This window comes from Poeciliopsis prolifica, unplaced genomic scaffold (genome assembly GCF_027474105.1).
Source record: "Poeciliopsis prolifica strain line A6 unplaced genomic scaffold, Auburn_PproV2 SCAFFOLD081, whole genome shotgun sequence".
In the NCBI taxonomy this organism is placed as follows: domain Eukaryota; kingdom Metazoa; phylum Chordata; class Actinopteri; order Cyprinodontiformes; family Poeciliidae; genus Poeciliopsis; species Poeciliopsis prolifica.
Genome location: NW_026562456.1, coordinates 1,131,151 through 1,150,752, shown reverse-complemented (window position 1 = coordinate 1,150,752; position 19,602 = coordinate 1,131,151). Strand labels below are relative to the sequence as shown.

The 19,602-nt window shown below is 39.8% G+C and overlaps 1 protein-coding gene across 1 annotated transcript in view; it reads right to left on the bottom strand.

Moving 5' to 3' along the window:
• Window positions 1-19,602, bottom strand: part of LOC129352825 (thyrotropin-releasing hormone-degrading ectoenzyme-like) — a 146,286-nt gene that overhangs the window by 8,371 nt on the left and 118,313 nt on the right. The window contains exons 11-16 of the mRNA XM_055021990.1: window positions 15,001-15,089; window positions 13,014-13,147; window positions 12,862-12,917; window positions 6,267-6,414; window positions 6,016-6,119; window positions 5,453-5,560 (exon numbers count right to left, since the gene is read on the bottom strand). Coding sequence (XP_054877965.1) covers window positions 5,453-5,560; window positions 6,016-6,119; window positions 6,267-6,414; window positions 12,862-12,917; window positions 13,014-13,147; window positions 15,001-15,089 — 639 coding nt within the window. The remainder of the gene's footprint in view (window positions 1-5,452; window positions 5,561-6,015; window positions 6,120-6,266; window positions 6,415-12,861; window positions 12,918-13,013; window positions 13,148-15,000; window positions 15,090-19,602) is intronic.

Sequence of the window (19,602 nt, the reverse complement as noted above, 5' to 3'; positions counted from 1 at the left end):
GTTGACTTTGAATAAGACAAAACTAACTTAAAAGTGACTTTTCACCAAGATATATGAGTTCAAGTAAATAATTCCTCATCAGTAAACAAAGTGCCAGATTATTTTACTACAACGTGGGAAAATGTCCTGCTATAAAGGAAATAATTTGCCTTTTCAACTAGTAGATATTTATTGGTAATAAGGAATTACTGACTTAAAACAACCTCCTATATTTATATGGAAAGTTACTTTGAAGTTAGTTCTATCTTATTTTAATTATATTAAGATATGTGCACCAAAAATATTTGGTGTTTTTACAGTGTAACACACTCAACACATCTGTGAAAATTCACAGCATTTCACTTTGATGCTCATTAAAACCAAACTCTGACTGGTGGAAATGTGATTTTTAAAAACCCAGAAATGTTTCTAAATAGATTTTTCTCCTTAAAACAAAAAGAAAAACTGCATGTGAATATGAGGAATCAAAACCAGGACCAGAAATCTGCAGCCTCATTAACTGGCTTCCCATCTGTGGTTTTTGGCAGTTTTATTATTCCCAGTAAACACTTCGACGGCGTGAACTGGGATGTAGAGCAGATGTGTTGACTGACAGAAGTGCATATGCTGCTTTCCACAACATATTCCCAACGCAACATTTACACTCGCACCAATGTGCAATTATACAACTGCACAACTTTGAAAAGCAAAAGTGGAGCCTGCTGCACAACCATTGAGGATGAAGCAAATGGTCTCTGGATGGTACATCAACAACAAAACACTTGTCTTTTCCAGCAGCCATTGAACCAGCTGACCAAATGTTCTGAAATGCTGCTGGGGTTGCTAGGCAATGCCACAGTTTCTGCTGACTTGTCACTTAACAATGAGGAGGTTTTTGAAAGGGCTTGTTTTCCAGACACCAAAAATCATTAAATTATTGCCAGAAAATGGTTCGATGTTTGTTTTTTTTCGTGTTTTTAAAAACAGCTTGGTGTGTTTTTAGAAGCAGTCGAGACCCAAATGGGAGAATAAAAACAGCATAAGGAGAATTTTGTATAACAGTCCCTTTTAACAAAAGCGTAAATCACAGCAAACCTCTAAACTTAACTTTTAAAAGGATCTGCTGCGTTAGTACTTACTACTTGTAAGTTAGTTTTTGTCTTTTTTAAGTGTACCAAGATATTTGCACTAAAATCTAGACCAAAATCTCTTATTATTACTTTATGTTTAACTGAAACATAATCTGTTGTCATTGGGCCAACTGAGAGAACGAGAAAAAACCAAAGATACGAGTCGATTTTAGTTGTTCTTTGCCTTTTTTCAGTCTCATTCTTTCTTTACTGTAGCGCACTGCAGCTGCTGTAATTTTAAAAAGATCAATAAACGACAGAAACTGGATTAACTGCCTCGTTTGTTTGTAAAACGTCAAAGAGAATAAAATGTTGCAGAAAGTTTTTACAAATTACATTTTCTGCAGTGGAAATTATGTCCAGTACAAAGGAGAAAATTCACTTAGTCCTGGGTTTTTTGAACTGTAAAATGAATGGAAGTCAATACTCTGAATGCAGGCAGAAAGACAAACAGTGTGTGTGTGTGTGTGTGTGTGTGTGTGTGTGTGTGTGTGTGTGTGTGTGTGTGTGTGTGTGTGTGAGTGAGTGATCCAGGGACAATTGCATTATTTACCAACCTGGGAAATCTTTTTAGAGATGCTCCACTTAAGAGCAACACAAACTCATTCCTGCTGACGGAGGCAGAAAGTTCCTCCATGACAGCAGCTGCCAACGCTAAACTCCGCCTCCTCCGTTTTAACCTGCGACTGTTCCTGAATGTCCGTCCCGTCGCTGATAAAACTTCAGAGCGATAACGTGACGTTTTCTTGTTCTGCCGCGTCTCCCTCCAGATGGCTCTGATGCCATTAGCTTCCTCTGCAGTCTGCAGAGGATGTTTCGGGTCCTGAAGCTGTTTTTCCTGAAATATCTCGTCCTTCCTCTGCATCAAACTCCCACTCTGACAGTAAACATGCCTCTGCACCATCTGCTCCTCCGTCCGTCGCTCTGTCTGTGGGATTCTGCAGAGTAAGTGTCACTCTGGCGTTCCCCAGAACTGCTGATGAAACATTGAACTTATTGGGCAGAAAAAGAGCGGCCTAGTCAAAGGTTAAAGGTTGAGATACGTTGTTCCAGCAGATGGACTCAGACATGAAGTTTTAAATCTCCTTCAGGAGCAAAAAGCCGCTTTCTGTCTGATTCATTGTGTTTATAACGAAGTAAAAATAAACAAATATTCATCATCATCATCATCATCAATCACTTTACTTTGGCAAAGTGATTGATTAGTGAAGTTCTTCTCTCCCGACGTCGTGGAGGAAATTGGAAACGTTTTTTCCAGAGTTGCTTCACTTCGTTGGGTTTTGCAGACACTTGTCTTTGAATGTCCCACCACATCGTCTGGGCTTTGACTAGGCCCTTCCAAACTGTTTTCTGTCTCAGTCATTTTGTTGCTGTCTGGGATTATTGGTCTGGTCTTGGCCCAGTTTGGATCCAGCTCCAGTTGTTCTCCGGTATCACTGGTAGTTCGGTTTCCTTTTGGATCCAGTTGCTGCTGATGTGAAAAACTGCTGCGGATAAACGATCACTAATCAGAGCCGATTAACGTCAGAACAATGAAATGATCAGGAATCTCAGTAGATCCATCCCTCACAGGCCTGACTGACAGAGAAACGATGAGTTGATGCTTTCACACAACGATGGAGATAATTTAATCTCCATGTTCAGTGGGAGAACCTCCATTTCCTGTAACCTGATTAGACACGCTGCGTCTGCTGGAAAAGGGCCTCAGCCAATAATCTTGCTCTGATGCAGACCTTGTTGACTATTATTGAGCTTTGTAAAAATATTCACAACCAGGACATTTTTTTATGTTCTGATACATTGGAAACAAAGATTAATCTGTTTTCCTGTGTTTGTATGAGACAAAGAGAATTAAAATAAGTAAATAATCTAAAATGTGAAGCAAATGCAAAACTCAGAGTGATAAATACATTTTCGCCAGCTGCTTTCATTTCAACATGTTTTATGAAGAGTGACTGGACGGATAAACCTGCGCGCTGTCGCCCCCTACAGGCACGGCTGTGAAACGAGGCTCAGATTAAACAGCAGCTGAACCTTTCTGCATTAAAAGGCATAAATTTAAAGCCAGACTCATTTTCTTTAGAAATGCTGGGTATAATTCATAAATATTGGAGAAAAGGAGGTTAATTGAGGTGAAGCAGTTTATTGCTGCCCATAACCTCGTTACAAGTTTAATCCATCCATTTGTCACCAAGATAACTTCAACAAAGATCTTCCTACAGCCATTTAATTCACAATGAATCCCCACTGTGGTTTGATTAATATTCCATATACTGCTCTCTTCAGTAATTACTCTCTCCCTGTTCTGGTCTTTGTGGTTTTATATTCAGGTGCGACTCCTCTGAGCAAAATAAGAGCTAATATTTAGTCCTGATTGGAGAAGGCTGGGTCAGATCAGCTCTTCTCTGCCGAGGCTTTAATTGTTGGATTCTGATAATAAAAGAATGTTTGGGATTTAAAAATGCACAGACAGAAGGACTGCAGATAGGATTCATACTTTCTATAGAACTCACCCTTTGGAAACATTAATCCTAAATGAATGTGGAATTATTTTTCACTTTTCCACCAACGTGTATAAAATCTATCCAAAGCAACTAAAATGTTCATTTTAATGGTGGAATTGGGATAATTTGAGTGTTTGTAATTTTAATAGAAAACTACCAACAAAATAATCAAGAATTTCAATTAAAAACCCAAATTTGATACTAAGTTATTGACTGGACATCAACAACACAGATATAAAATGTCTGTATATTATATCATCTGTTCTGGCGATACATGCTGTTTCAGGGTAACTCTCTTTAGCACAACCTGAACACTTTTCCAGCGTCCAATCAGATCGTTTCTATTTAAAAACAAATGTTGATGATTGTGCGTCAGATTTAACAGTCGTAGCAGAAACGCCCAAATGCAAAGGTTCTGGCTGGGAAACTGTTTTCTAAACATTTATAGTTATATTACATATTTATAACACATTTTATAAATCAAATCAAAGCAGTTTTAGTTATGTTAATTAAGCACTTTTCCATGCTGACGCATTATTGTGAGATTATTGCAAGTTTTCAACAAAAAGGGTCAAAAATATTATTATAATTAAGCGATGCTAACTCCCACCTGCAGGTGGCAGTATTTATTACTTCTGCTGTTGTGTCAGTCTAAGCTCAAGTCAAATTTTTGCAAAGTATTGTGCAAAAATGAAAAATATTTCTTAAAATATTAAGAATCACAGAATCCTGGAGGAATTCATCAGTTTGTGAAGAAAGTCCATGTTTTATTTTAAGAAGTACAGACAGACCCGTTTATTTGAATTTTAAATGATTATTATTGGGTTTCATTATCTAATCTGTTATAAACCATAAATATTTTTTAGATACAATCCTGACATGTAAAACAAGCCAGAAGATGAATATTCATTCATAAACGCTGCTTAATGAAGTCAGAACGTTTTTTTCTGGGTTCTATTATTTAAGGAAGCCTCTCATCATCAGCTCCCCGCTGTCCTCCACAGAACTCAAGCATCTGTTTCTATTTAATTTGCCGTTTGAAATTTAATTTCACAGATCTCGTTAGGAACCCGGAGGGAGCGAACACGGACGAGACGCAAATAGACTTCGATGGAAACACAAGAGAAGAAAAAGACGTGATCATGTGACCGAATCGATGATCAGAGACGGCCGACGGATGATTGTTGTGTTTTCAGATCTTACTGACTTGCAGGAATGTCAAACTCATTTCCATTTGGGGATAAATCAGGATCATGAATGATGTCCCACAATGTATTGATAAAACCCATCAAACTGTTAAAACATTAACAAAATGGCTGTATGTGCATCCGATAAGTACTTCTTGAAATTAAGTAATATTTAAAGATTTTTTTTACAATCTAAATCACTGATTTGAGGAGCTAATTTAGAAATATTAGTAAAATATTTTTCAATATTTGCACTTTTGTGAGTTTTTGTTCAATAACCAGAATCAAGTAAAGCTGAGGAAGCAGTGCACTGGAATGAAATACTGCCACCTGTAGGTGGGAGTTGGCATCACATAAAGCATCAAGTTTTTGACTGTTTTGGTGGAAAAATTACAGAAAAATCTAAATGAATTATTATTGCAAAAGAGTGTGAGGATATGTTGCTTTTCCATGATTGTGAAATCGCAAAAAACTGGAGTCTGAAGAAAGTTAACAGATAAAAACTGTTTTGATTTGATAATATTTAAGCAGGTAAACGTTATGTTAAAGGTTTTATTTATCTGGACCCGGGTCTTGAGTTGGACACATGTGGACTAAAGTTGAATGTAGCTGCGATGCATTCAGCTACGCCTCAGAAAAGTGTGTGCTGCACCTGTTCTTGTTGCTGGAGATCCAGTCGGAGATGTAGGCGACGGCCTGGCGGTGGCACTGCTTGTTCCCGAAGCTGCAGGCCAGCATGATGAGCTCTCGCTGCAGCTCTCTGCAGGAAACAGGAAGACATTCTGACCAATAACAGAGACGGAGGATTCAACCTGGACTCCACTGACCGTCACTCTCCCTGCTAATGAGACGCAGAGACGAGTTTTTCATTCAATCGACTCGGGACAAAGCTGAGAGAAAAAACTGAATCTGAAAAATTTCCAAATATCGGTCCGATATTTCTTCTTCTGCAGAGAAAATAAAGCGGCTCTACTGTGAGCGCCAGTCAGGATTTGTTTGAGCCGATCTGATGGAATAATTATTACTATAAATTAATTCACTCCGGATTTACTCTGACCCACACAAGGTCATAAATATACATACACGCTGATTGAAACGATTATTTCCAACATCAGCGCTTATAGAAACACTTAAAAGTTTTAAACAGACTGACTCGCTAACAGACCAGCCTGCTGCAGACCATCGGACCCGGCTGACCAGAACCGCTCCTCTTACTCTGTCTGGTACGACGCCTGCAGGATGTTTCCCTCTGTTCCCGGTCCGTTTGTCGGCCAGCCCATCTGATGGTACCGGGACGCCACCTGCTTCAGCACGTAGTCCTGGACACACACACACACACACACACACACACACACACACACACACACACACACACACACACACACACACACACACACACACACACTGGGTCAGCACCAGCAGCCCATTCTGGAGCTCAGATGGATCATGATGGATCGGTTGTTTACGCTGAACAGCCTGTAGTCGTCTGTGCGGTCCAACAGTTTGTCCAGCTGGTACAGCGCCCGGCTGGCGGCGTGCCACGGCAGGAAGGACGTCTCCTCCGGCAGGTAGCCAATCAGCTGCAGAGGAACGCCCTGTGGGAGGTACCCCGCCCTGAGAGAGGGAGGAGACCAGAACATCGTCACCGGTCCATAGCGCGCAGACAGAGACGGTTCCTCCATGAACACACCTGAGTGAAATTTCCCTCCCACATCTTCAGATCTAAAAATAACAGCTTAATACACCAAAGCCCCGCCCCTTCACAACAGGAAGTAGAATGTTTTACTTTGAAAAGTCCATTTGGTGCTGTGACGTCACGATGCAAAGCCTCTGTACCCTCCAATCTGATCAGAACCAATCAATATTATTATTGTTATTCATAGCCAAACAACACAAATGCCACAACAATCATCTTGTCTAAAACTTCTGCTATTCTGCAATAACCTCCCTCTACTCTCTTTAAACTGCTGCTGAGGTTGTTTGGGACCCACAGTGGTGCATTCAGGGTCACTAGATCAATGTAAAGTCAGATTCCACGGTTCAGACTCGCTCTTCATTTCAACTCTCAGGAGTCATCCTCAGAATAGCTCAACACAGAAACAAGTTGAGGGAAAGTTGGCCTCTAACTGCCATAGCAACTACTAGGAGGCGGCGCCACAGCCCAGCGCATAATAACGAGCTCTCTGTGTGCGTTTGTTAACATTCATGCTGGTTTGGTACCTGCTTCCTGCTTCAACCTTCAGCCTGAACCTCATGCATATCGATGTGGGCCTGAGGTTGAGCAGGGAGCGGATACCCACGAGGTTCAGGCATCTTCAGACAGGAGAGGTTTTCATTCAGCAGATCCAACAAACGCCGAGACGTTCAGGGACAGGCCGACACTCTGACGTTCGCTGAAAGTTAATCTGTCGGAGATAAGACTCTCCGAGTCTCAGAGTAGCAGAGAAACCCCTCAATTCCAACCCATCGCATTTCCATAATCTGCCTCGTATCGTCGCCAGGACCCATCATGCACCTGGGCTCCGACGCATTTCCATAATCCGTCCGGTCTGCAGAGACTTTTGGTTCAAAACGATCCAAAACGCCGACAAGATTTTACATGAAAGAACCAGGAGAGAGACGGCGAGATGCCACAGGAACCATGGCAACGTCAGTGGACCGTTTATCAGTTTCCTGTTTTCATCCCTCAGCGTTTCCCATTTTTATCAAACTCCATCCATCATCTCTCTGTCCATATTAGCATTCCCACGCTCAGCTCTCCTCAAACTGAGTGAGATAAGAGACGGCGGACATGTTGACGGGTCCGTTAGGAACGGAGACACGAGGAATTGCATTTTTTAGATACTTTTTGCAATTTAAAGGACATTTCTCCAGAACTATCGGGCTGCTGTCTAGAAAATACGAGGCATGTTCTGCCAAAAATATCTGAAATTTTGCGATTAATCTCAGAAATATTCCAGAAAACATTATTTAATTTTTTTCTTTTTAAACCTTGGATATTTGAGATTGAAAATTTGTAAATTTCTTAGAAAACCCCTCAGAAATTTTTAGATTAATCTCAGAAATTGTACTTGACATTTTCAAGTTTTAAAAATCAAACATTTTTTGACTTGCAGACGAACCAGATTAATGTTCCTACTTTGTCCAGAACCAGAACTTTGCTTTCTGGAAAGTGGGTATTTTTTTTAACTTTTCTGACGTTTTCTGGAACTTTCTAAACCTTGCTGAGTTATTTTCATAAGTTGCTGTTTGTTTTCTAGATCTTTCTAGAGTTACAACGTACATTCAGGTACTTTATGGATCTTGAAAAAGTGTAAGTGATCTTAATAAACCAGCAGTTCTTCCAGGACAGAAATTTGCCTGGAATTTCCAGAATCTAATTGGTTTTTTGAGTCCTTTAATATTTTTGTTTTCTGACATTTTCGAGAACATACAGGATACTTGCTGCATCAGGCAGACGGAAACACTTTTAATTAGCTCACAGTTTCCTCGTTTGTGTCATGATCTAAACCTGTATTTGGATAATTTCTAGCCGTTTTCATTCGTAGATTAGGGAGGAACATTTGCAACAGGAGTTTTTCTCTGCAGGGTTTTTGTATCTTTTTGCCACTATAGACGTCAGAGTCGCCTCTCTGTTCTGAGCAGAAGCATCAAATCTCTGGTGAGAAGCTACAGGGTTAAATGTTTGAGAGGAAATCAGAAATGCATTTTGCTTTTAAAGCACAGATTCACCTCCTCAGCAGAGCAGCGCCTCTTTGGATCTGTTGAGAAATGGAGGAAGCTGAGGAGATCAGCAGGTAGATTTTTAATTTTCCCTCCCAGTTGTTGTCTCCGTTTGGGTCTCTCTCCCAGCGTTGTCGTCTTAATGAGCTCATTAACTCTTTAACATCGTTAAGGGCCACTTAATTGTTTGTCCATTAGCTATTAGCAAGGCTCAGTGGAGAGCCAACAAGGGACGGCTGTGATCGCGCACACACACGGACACACAAAGGGAGGCGACATCCATCACTGTTTAAGCACAGAGTCAAACAGACACAGTCATTTATTACTGCTGGACCAGCTTCACACACACACCAGCATGCTAACACACACACTGCCACCAATTGGCATTTATTGCTCCTGTTCTCAGTCAATCGAAGTGTGAGCGGGAGGAGAATCAGCGTGACTGAAATTAATCCTGAGATTAAATGTCCTTCCAGGCGTAATCAATTCACTGAGCAGAAATGCTGAAATAACATCTTTGTAAACAAGAAGTATTTTTGCGGCTTAAATGGGCGAAGCAGGCAGTCCTAATCAGGATGGAGTGGATCTCCCTCTCTCATCCGTTTCAGCTGAAATTCATCACCAGTTTTATTAATCCACTTCATCAGAAGTTCAAATTAAGCTTAGTGATCTATTAAAGGGTGAAAGTAATTCTCTGGGATCAATAAATGCAATAAACACAAATTCAGATTACAAACTTCATCCCAGATGTAATCTACAAGGAAAACTTCTGATAAACAACATGAAAAATATCCAGGAGGAAAACCTGTGGAGGGCAGAAGCTGGTAATGAGAAACGGCTGATGATGTTTCATCAGTGAGACGCAGCAGCTCCCTCAGATTTCAACTCTTCCTCAGATAAACGACACCAGCCACAATTTATTCCATTTATAAAGAATTAACAAAAAATGTCATTAAATCTAAACAATGCTGGTAACGTGATGCGAAATGATGCAGTACCTCCACCAGGCCGTTAGGGGGCGACAGAAATTCACCAAACAGTGAAGCAGGTGTAGAATGAAACATCCCCGGTGAGGAAATGACATCATCAAATCTAATGGCAATCCTCTTGTTTGGGAAACTATTGGAAACTATTTAAACGATTCTGATTCTAGGAAAAGGTTCAATTCTGAGAAAAATCTGAAATTTGTGGGAAAAATGTGTTATTCTAAGATTGAAGCGAGAAATCTGATTTTTTTCTGATTCTACCGACTCCTTTAACATGTAAATACATTTTTTACTATTGTTCTGCATTTGTTTTGTTTGCTTTAAATTAATTTTGCTCGGCACATAAATATTTTATTGTTTTATTTCGCTGTGTTCAATAAAGTCAAACTCAGTAAAAAAAAGTCAAAATTCTAAACAAATTCTGGGATTAAAGTTGGAATTCAGGATTAAGATTTTCAGATTAAAATCAGAGGTTGAGTTCATGAGATTGAAGTCAAAATGATCAGATTAAAGTCAAAACTTTAAGATTAAAATCAGTTTTTTGAAGGTTTATAAATGACTCTTATTCCACATGAACCCTGATAAAAGCTGAAAGGCCGTTTTGATTTTCGCGGCAGCAGCAGTTGGCGTCTGACGGATTAAATGCAGCTTTAATGCAGCAGTAATTTCTCCTGATGTTTCTGAACCTCACAGAATTGATAACGTGTTTCCGAAAACTGTCAAAGGTTTCTCACTTTTTTAACAAACATTAAGACAAATAAATGATGAAAAGTTGACGGAAGCTATTGCGGAGCTACGCGGCGGCTGATCGCTTCCCGTCGTGACAGATTCAGGCTGAGGAAGCTGCTTCAGCTGTCAGGGTGAATATTAATGGATATGTAGCTCCTTTTTCTGTGCAGATGGGAACTCGTCAGCGCGCGTCTCCTCAGAGGATGACAGCGCAGTAGTCTGGAGCTGCTGCTCATTCAACATGACAGAGCGCAGATGGCGGAGTGAGGGGGTGGAAACAGAGACAGCAGTGGATTGAGTTACAGAGCCGGTGTCACCCTGGATTTCTGTTACGGCGTTCACGGCGCCGCGGGCCGAACACGGCGCGCTGAGGCAGGACGGCTGCAGGAGATTAACCGGCCGCGTCTTCAGCAGGCTGCTCACTTTCTGCTCACGCTGACCGGACCGGCTCTGAATGCAGAGCAGGTCGGGTGTTCGTCACCGCGGAGCAGATCCAGTTTCTCCTTCCACAAACTGCTGCTGCTCTGCAGAAACTCACCATGTAGGAATCATCCAGATTCATCTGGTAAAAGCTGGTTTATTGCTTTGGTTGATAAAAGTTGGAGAAATACAGAATTCAGTCAGAAAATAGCCAATCAGAGACAAGAGGAGGGCCTTAGTGCTGTTAATCATCAAGTGTACACGCTGTTCACACCCTCTGCTTTCTCTCTGCTACGCTACAACTTCTTCCCGACAGCAGATCTTGTTGTGAATGCTATCGCTAGCTAGCATAGCCACTGTCGATGTCAGATAAACAGTTTTCCTTTTGGAGTTAATTGTTTCTCAGCAAGTACATGAGCTTGATTGACAGCGCTAAGACCCTCTTTCTGACTCTGATTGGTTGTTTTTAATGAGAAGCGGTGCATTTTTGCAGATTGCTATAAAAGCTCTAGAAACTTGATTTTTTTCATCTCTCATTTTGTTAGAACATGGTGACAATTTTAGTAAATATGTAAAAAAAACTGATTCATTTTATTAGACTTAGTTTTTTACAGTTTAATGTTTTTACAGAATTTGAACCAAGTGAAGCTAAAAATGCCACCTAAGGAGTTCCAGCTTGAACATATTTACAGACAAAAAGTTTTTCACCTTCAATTCTAAAAGTTTATATGTTTTGTCCAGTTTTGGATTAATTTCTACACTGACTATCCAGTTTGTTTTTTTTTAGTCTGAATACTCAAGTTAAGAATTAATCGATTACTAAATTAATTGGCAATTATTTTTAGCAATCGATTAATCCAATTAATTGTTTCAGCCGTACTACATTTCAGTAATTTCTATATATATAAGCTCTATATTGAAAACAGAAGGTCTGTTAGGTAAGTCAGTGAAAAGTTTCTATATTTCAAGAATCCAATTCAAGATGACAAATTCACTTTTTCAGTTTCATTACACGTCCTGATGTTTTTCAAGCAGTTATTTCCTGAGAAACGTTGATGATTATGGTTTACAGCTGAGGAGAACCCAATGGGTCAGAAAACTGGTTTAGCTCACACCAATAAAACTGTATTTTACGTTTCTGTGCCTGTAAAGTCATGGAAAAAGCTGCTGACTTGATAGTTGCCCAGCACACAGTCACTGCTGAAGAAGCTGGTTGTAAGGAGCTGAAATCCTGCTGTACGTATGAGAAATAAACAATTAATATAATTATGTAAATGTATATTGTTGGACAAGGACTTTAACATGTTTATTTTTGATTAATTATTTATACTGTTTTCAACGTGTTAAAAATGTTAATAATGTTTTTTCCTTTTTAAACATTCATAAGTCCAAAGATGGAACCTTTGTACTTGTTTCTGGTACGTCTATAAATGTGACGCACAAACGACACAAAGCTGATTCTCTGGTCCCACTGGGGAATAATTTTAAAGGATCTGATTGGACGCTGGAAAAGACTATTGTTGTGATCAAGTTGTGCTAAAAGGAGTTTGGCTTTCAAGGCTAAAATAGCGTCAATGCTAAACAGGTTTAATCTCACATCTCTATTTCTGAAATAATTTACCAGCAAAAATCGTTTTTTAGCTGAAAGTGTTGTTTATTTTGTGGATATATCGTTTTCAAACAAAAGCGATTCATCAAGTCCCACCGATATTAAATTGTGTTTTTAAATCTGTAACCTGTGTGCAGTTTAATTTTCCTACAGTTTCTCATCAGTGACTGATTGTTTATCTGGTGTATAAAAATTGAAATGCTGTCTTTTGGAGATGTATAGTTGCTTCCTATTGGTGTCATTTCGACAAAACATGATCAGAAATCAGAAATCCCAGCAGCACAATAAAATGGACAAATGAGCAGAAACATCCGTCCAATACCAACGATTGTTAAGTGCCAACACAAAATCAAGAAGTCGTCAGCTGAGTCTCAAAAACCAAGTAAAACTAAGTAGCAGGGGGTCAGTTGGCTAAACGACGCTACCAAATAAAAGTGTAGATCTCTTGGTAAAACTTGAAGATTAGTTCAAAGGTGAGATAAGACCACAAAAAGTCTTTCAGCCACAAGAGAGATCAATAAAACTGATCAATATTGTGAAATACTTTGACCGACTCGGTCTTCCAACCCAACTGGTTGAGGTCAGGTGACTCACCTGGCCAGGTTGAAGGCGTCGTCGATGAGACCAGCTCTGTTTCCAACAGAAATGATCTGGAAAGGAGAAACACGGCAGGAATTGAGTTGATTTGGTGATCAGATCTGGAAATCATTCAGAAAAATCAATGCAGACAAACAGAGAAGGTTTACCTGAGGATTGTTGTGGAGTTGCTGAATGAGCAGTTTCCAGTTCTGGAGGTCATAGTTCACGCGGAAGTAGCCGGTCTGGTTGATGTTTCCCAGCAGCCAGGTGCTGTCATCCATCTGACCAATCCTGTGGGTTTCTGAGTTAAGCAACAAAATCAAATTAGATCTGCAAATTAAGCTTTAGAGGGATTATCACGCAGTATGCTGATGACATCTTGATGTCATTTTAGTTGATTATTGGCGTCTCCTTCAACCTTTTCAAACAGGTCATGCCGGCCATTCAGTCATTTCCCAACTTGTCCTTTGATGAACTTTCACCTCTGACCTGCTAACTGAATCCTGAGATGGAGCTTTTGGGTTTTTGGTCAATTCTCTGGGCTGAACATGTCTTTGTCTTCCAGTTGTGATAAATATTTCAAATACTTTGTCAGGGTTAGAACTGCAAAAACACAAAATTCTACCAAGTATTTTGGTGGCAACATCTTATTAGATCTGAAATAAGACAAAACAAACTTAGAATTAACCCTTTGGCTTATTTTAAGTCAATTAATTCTCCATATTGATCAAAAAGTAGTGGAGACATTTTAACTTGAAATATGGGAAACAAGTTTTGTTTAAGAGGAAGATTTTACTTCTAATTAATAGTTTTTCATCAATATTAAAGAATTATTGACTCAAAACAACCTGAAAAGTTACTTGTAAGTTTGCTTTGTCATCACACTTTAAGATATTGGCACCAAAAATACCTGGTAAGACTTTGTGTTTTTGCAGTGTTGTGTGTTTTAACCCTTCCCAGACTGATTGGCTCTAACGGCTGCTTCTCTAGAAAGACATCGTCACTGATGATTTTCTGCCTTGGAATGTTTTAGCCTGGAAAATTGCTTTAATAAAGGTAGTAAAATGAATAAAGGGCTTATTTATACACTTAGAGGTTTTCCATTTTAGCTTAATCGTCATCAAACCTCTCCAGGAAGTAGTCTGAGCCCAGCAGATGAAGCTGTTACGTTTTGTAGGTTTGTGGACCAGCAGCATCACGGGGCCACAGGAGGAAACCGGCACAACCTTCTGAAATTAGGTTTGAAGCTTCAGTAAAGCAGCTTGTAGGACGATTCCCACTTTGAGAAACAGCCAGGTGATAAAAACAGAACGCAGCTGTTGGCCCACTTCTTCTTCTTCTTCTTGGATTTAAACCAACTCCTCGTTCTCCTTGCATCAGATTTGTGCCAGAGCGGCGACATGGAGATTACCCTTGTCAGGCATTAATAACACGACCGGCGCGAGCTTCACGTTTACGAAGCAAAACAAGTGTTTTATTATCGGGGAACGGAGCCAGCAGGAGCCAAAATCCAACACCAAGCAGTTCAGGATCAATTCTCCAAACATCATTTTGTTCAAAAACAGGAATAAAATGAGCTTTATTCACTAAAACAGAACCCCCAGAGGGTTTTGTTCTGCAGAAACAATGATGAAAAGAGAAAAACAAAAAAACAAACTGGGGTTTATTCTCAAAGCTTTTTGTTTGTCAAAGTAAAGAGGGGACCGACGACGGAGATTAATCAGAGCGAACAAACGATTGATCAAATCTTTGGGTCAGAAAGCTGACCTGTTAACAAAAGAGTAATCCTTTCAAAAGAAGCAGCGCTGCTTTAAAAAACATGAAAGGATAAAAAGCAATCAGGATTTTTCTTTTTCGAATAAAAAGCAGACGCCAAATTACAGGAACCTTAACGATGTTTATTCCCTCCGCCTACAAACCTGAGAACAGAGCAACACGCTGCACCTGTGAACCTTTAAAGCCCGGCAGACGCAGCTCACAGGTACAGAGCTGAGCAGATAATTAATTTGAGAAGCTGAGCCGGTTTGATCCGCTAACAGATCCTCCCAAGGAAACAGCTCGTTATCTCCCGGCAACAACAGGTGGAAATAAAGTTTCAGACGTCCGGCGGCGTCTCCGGCGGCGTCTCCGGCGGCGTCTCCGGCGGCGCCGTACCTGTCCTGTTGTTGATCCAGATGAGGCTCTCCAGGCGGACCGCCGACGCGTTTCCCACGGCGACGGTCAATGGGACCTGCCACTGTAAACTGCAGAGGGGGAGAAGGATGTTAGCGACGGGATTGGATCTGGTTTTATTGCCCCTGTGAAAAGAGTGAGGGTCATCGGTCAGTTGGAAATGAGGCGAGCGACAGCCTCAGCGGCGGAGCGAGGGTTTAACGGCCGCACAGGCAGCAGATATCAGTCAGGAGAAACCGGCTGGAGGCCGCTGTCTCTGTCAGGGAAGAGCTAGCTCTGCACTTTCACACCTTTAGGAAGTTAAATAAACTTTAAAAGTGATCTGTTATACTTCATTCAGTGGGTTAGGGTAGATTCATTGGTGATACAAGACATGTTCGTCACATTTTATACTCAAAATTATTTTGTTTACACTCCCGTGTGAAAATAGCTGCAAACTGTTGTGCAATTATACAAACATAAATCTTTGAAAAGCAGTAGTGGAGCCTTCTGCACAACCAATGAAAAAGCAGGAGGAGCTTTCTGGATGGTAAGTCAGCAACAAAACACTTGTTTTTTCCAGCAGCCATTGTACAGCGTATAGAGCATCTTCAGTCAGATGTTTCTTCAGATTTTCAGTAACACAGACTGCTACAGGAAATCTTTCCTGCCAACAGCCATCACCATCGCCATCAACAACAACTCTGAAGAATCTGAGTTAATATGAGTCGCAACAATGTTTACGGTGAATTGAATTTGAAAACCAGCTGACCAAATGTGCTGGACTTCAGTTTTGGTTGCTAGGTAATGCAGTGCCTTCATTCCGCAGGTTTTTGAAACAGCTCATTTTCCAGACACCAAAGAAACGTATTGCAAAAGAAATGGCTGAATGATGCTGTTTTTAGAAGCAGTTGAAACCCAAATGCTTCTCACCTGTTCAGTTCAACTGATCTCAAAGGGAAATACTCCTTTTTTTTCAAAATGTGCTCTAGAATGTTCAAGTGTTTTTTGAGACTTTAATATTTTCTGGAAAAATGGGTGAAAGCATTAAAATAAAGAACATTTTCTGTCCTAAAAGAGGCAAAAGCGGTGTACATATTGAAGTTTAGGAGCAATAAGCTATAAGAAAGGAAAGGATAATACCTGAGAAACACAAAGAGAAAAACGATGCAGCATAATGAGCCCAACAGCTGCATTTATAAATGTATAAAATATAATGCACTATCTAGACCCAGAACCATCTTCTTCTGGACCCGACTGACTAATAATTACATCATTTGATTTAGCAGACGCAAAACTAGTACAATGTTTTTATTTAATTAAAGTAGAAAGTGTTTTAAAAATAAAAAAACAACGTATTTTCTTCATTTTGCATTACAATCACGCACTGATTTATTTTGTTCTTTGCAAAAAATAAGAATATACTGAAGTTGCAGCGCTTCAAAATATGAAAACATTTTGTATTGTTGTTAAAAAGCAAAAACTGAACAGATTCATCCATGCTAAGTGTTTTGTGGAGGTGAATTAGACCGCTGGTACGTGAAGAAAATAATCTTTTTTCTAATGTTGGCTCCACAGAGATGAAAACAAAGGAACATTATGAGGATTTTTGCCTCAATGCCTCTCACACGGTGGTTTGGCCATTACATTGAAGGCTGTTTAGGAAAATAGGAGACGCTGAATGTTTTGTTTGCAACTTGAAAGAGTTGCAGACGTGAGTTGAAGCTTTAATGCGTTTTGTGATGGATTTGTTTCAAAAACAGAAACTTTTCAAAATAAGGGTAGAGTCAGGTTGTCACTGTCAGTTAGCATAACTAGCTTTAGTGCAGAAGAATTAGCTGCTAAATTAGTGAAAAACAAAGAAAAATGTTAGTTTCTAAATGGTTGAAAATGATTTTAGTCATTAAATATTTCACTAAATCAGCTCTAAATCAATACGTTTCTTAATTTTCTTGCCAACAATTGGCCTCCCAAGCTAGCTTTAGCTTTTATTTATTTAATGCTAGCAGCTAGCTAAACAGTTTCACCAAATTAATTCATTTGTGGCAAGTTTGAGTTAGTTTTCATTATTTTAACCATTAATTCACCTAATTCTTGGAGATTTTTATTTGATGAACTAACTCTCACTGGTTTTATTCAGTTTCTCTGTATGAGGTTTTAGTTTTTGTATTTTTTCAGGCAGACTGTCCTTTTTATAACTAGACTTAAGTTTTGAGTTATAAAACTTTTGATTCAGCATTATGCATCAATAGGCAGACGCTAACATTCACACCGTCCCTCATTTCTGCTGCTGTGTGTTCAGCCAATCAGCAGCAAGAAAAATAAAAGCTGCTTCCTGATTGGCTGTGTTGCATGGAGCATTGCGTATAGATGTTTTAGCTTCCCAAGCTACATTGTTGACCAAAATTATCCATGTATTTTACTATAAACTGATGAAGTATTTGGAGTTATGTGCCACTAAAACTTCACTTCCACAACATTAACTGTTTTCAGTCTTTAGGTTCAGGGATATTTGCAGACATTTCGGTGTTAGTGGGGTTTGTTGTGCATCTGCAGACCAGCTGTGTGAGAAAAATCATCAAACTGGTTTTTCTCTCTGAGCAGTTACTGTACGCGAGTAATAATGGCACCAATAGAAAAGCATTTAACAGATTCTTCTCAGTTCCACTAAAACCCAGATTTTAATTAAACTCATTTAGATTTTAATTAGACTGGATGTTAATTAGAGGTTGAATACAATCAGCTTGACTCGCTCTCATCAGTTAAACACTACAAAGTGTGTTTATGGTGCGGAGTGCGTTCACTCTGAGTGTTATTGTACCAAAACAACGTTCCTATAACAGCCGTTTGTCGCCGCAGGCAGCAGAGGATCGATACGAGGGTCAAGCAACCAAATATTTAATCCTACATTTATATCAGAGTGACTGACAAGAAGCGAACTCAACCTCATGCAGTCAGCAGCACGGACAGCAGAATGTGTTTATTAATATTGATGAGCGCGCTCGTCCTCAGAGTTTATAGTTTATTCATCAAAGCCAGAAACCAACTGGATGTATAAGAAGAAAAGCAGCAGGAAACCATCAATGCATATTTTTACAGTCAAAAGTCTTCAGATAACAGAACCCCCTGTTGCTCCTCATCCTCTGCCAAAACACATATCAACCTCATTCATGTTACAAATCTAAAACCAAAGATTAAAAAACAAACTTCAGCAAAACAGTTGATTTTTTTCCAGTGGCTGGGTTCCCTCAAAGTTAGGGAACTGTGTCTAACTTTGAGGCACAGTTCCCCCTTTCGGCTCCTCCAGACTAGCTAGAAGCAATCAGCAAACACCTGCTGAGCTCGTTATAGGAGCTGCTGCTCAGAGCATCGCTGGTGAAAACGTTGCTAAACGGTGAATAGAGGAGCCATGTTGGGACGACTTCCTGAAGGCGGAGCTTCAGAAAGGGCAGGATTTCTTAAAGAGACGGAAGCCCAATTTCAAGGCGTTACCTGCAAAGTTATATGTGATTTATATGGATTTATTTATATATATTTGTTTGTGTTATAAAATGTTTGTCTGTTCCTGCGCCCCTTTAAAGCTCGTCTCAGACCGCTGACAGGTAACAGAATGAGCCTCTGTGTTGATTTTAGGAGTTTTAATGCTAAACAGGACAGTTATGAATAATTCCCCACTCAATTTATGTTTATTTATAAACAGCTTAGCCGTTTCAAACTGAAAGATGTCTCTACGGAAACGTCCCAGAGGGAAACAGGAACAAACATAGAAATGCTGAATGAAATGTAAACAGGCTGGGAGTCTTTAAACGGCTTGTGAATGTTTTTTTTTAACAGCCAAGGTGAGCGGAAGCGGACGGCGACAACGCGTGTTCGTACCGCTGTGACAGAGATCACACCTACAGATACGCTGCTGCGAAAAACTAATTACTCAATTTCACATTTATTCAGAGGGTAATTTTGATAACAGACAAAAATAACCTGGTTGCAGTTTCCACACATGTTCATTTTTGAGCTAAAACAACTTTACTCCAGGTGCAAAAGTAAGTGACCCCTAAACCTGATAACCAGGTGTCCCTGCAGACCGACGTCAACATGCCTTTAATGCCACTCAGAAACATTTTCTCCATTTTCTTTACTGAACAAGTTTAATTTAGCCACAGTGGCGCATGAGGCACAACCCTTCAGCTTGATTTATGTCCATGCTTTGACTAGACCTTCATTTGAGTCATTGTCCTGATGGGTCACCAAAATGTGTTTCAGCTAAAGGTCATGAACTGATGATCAGATGTTTTCCTTCAGAGTTTCACCAAAATAAAGACGTTTAGAAAATCAGCCTTTTATCACCTGACGAACATTTTCAGGATTAATGTTCCAGCAAAGTCATCCATCTTTGTTTCCATGTCTCAACATAAAACACATTTTGATCTTCAGGAGTTTTCCTTGTTTTAGTTTTTACATCTGGTTTCTTCAGGAAGCAGAAAGATATGAGTGAATGTGGAATGTTTTTAGCCATCTCATGTTTAGTAGCTGATGAAATGTCAGAAAATTCACATCTGCAGTAGCATGAGACTGCAGATGTGAAACCTTTAGCAACAATGCTAGTTG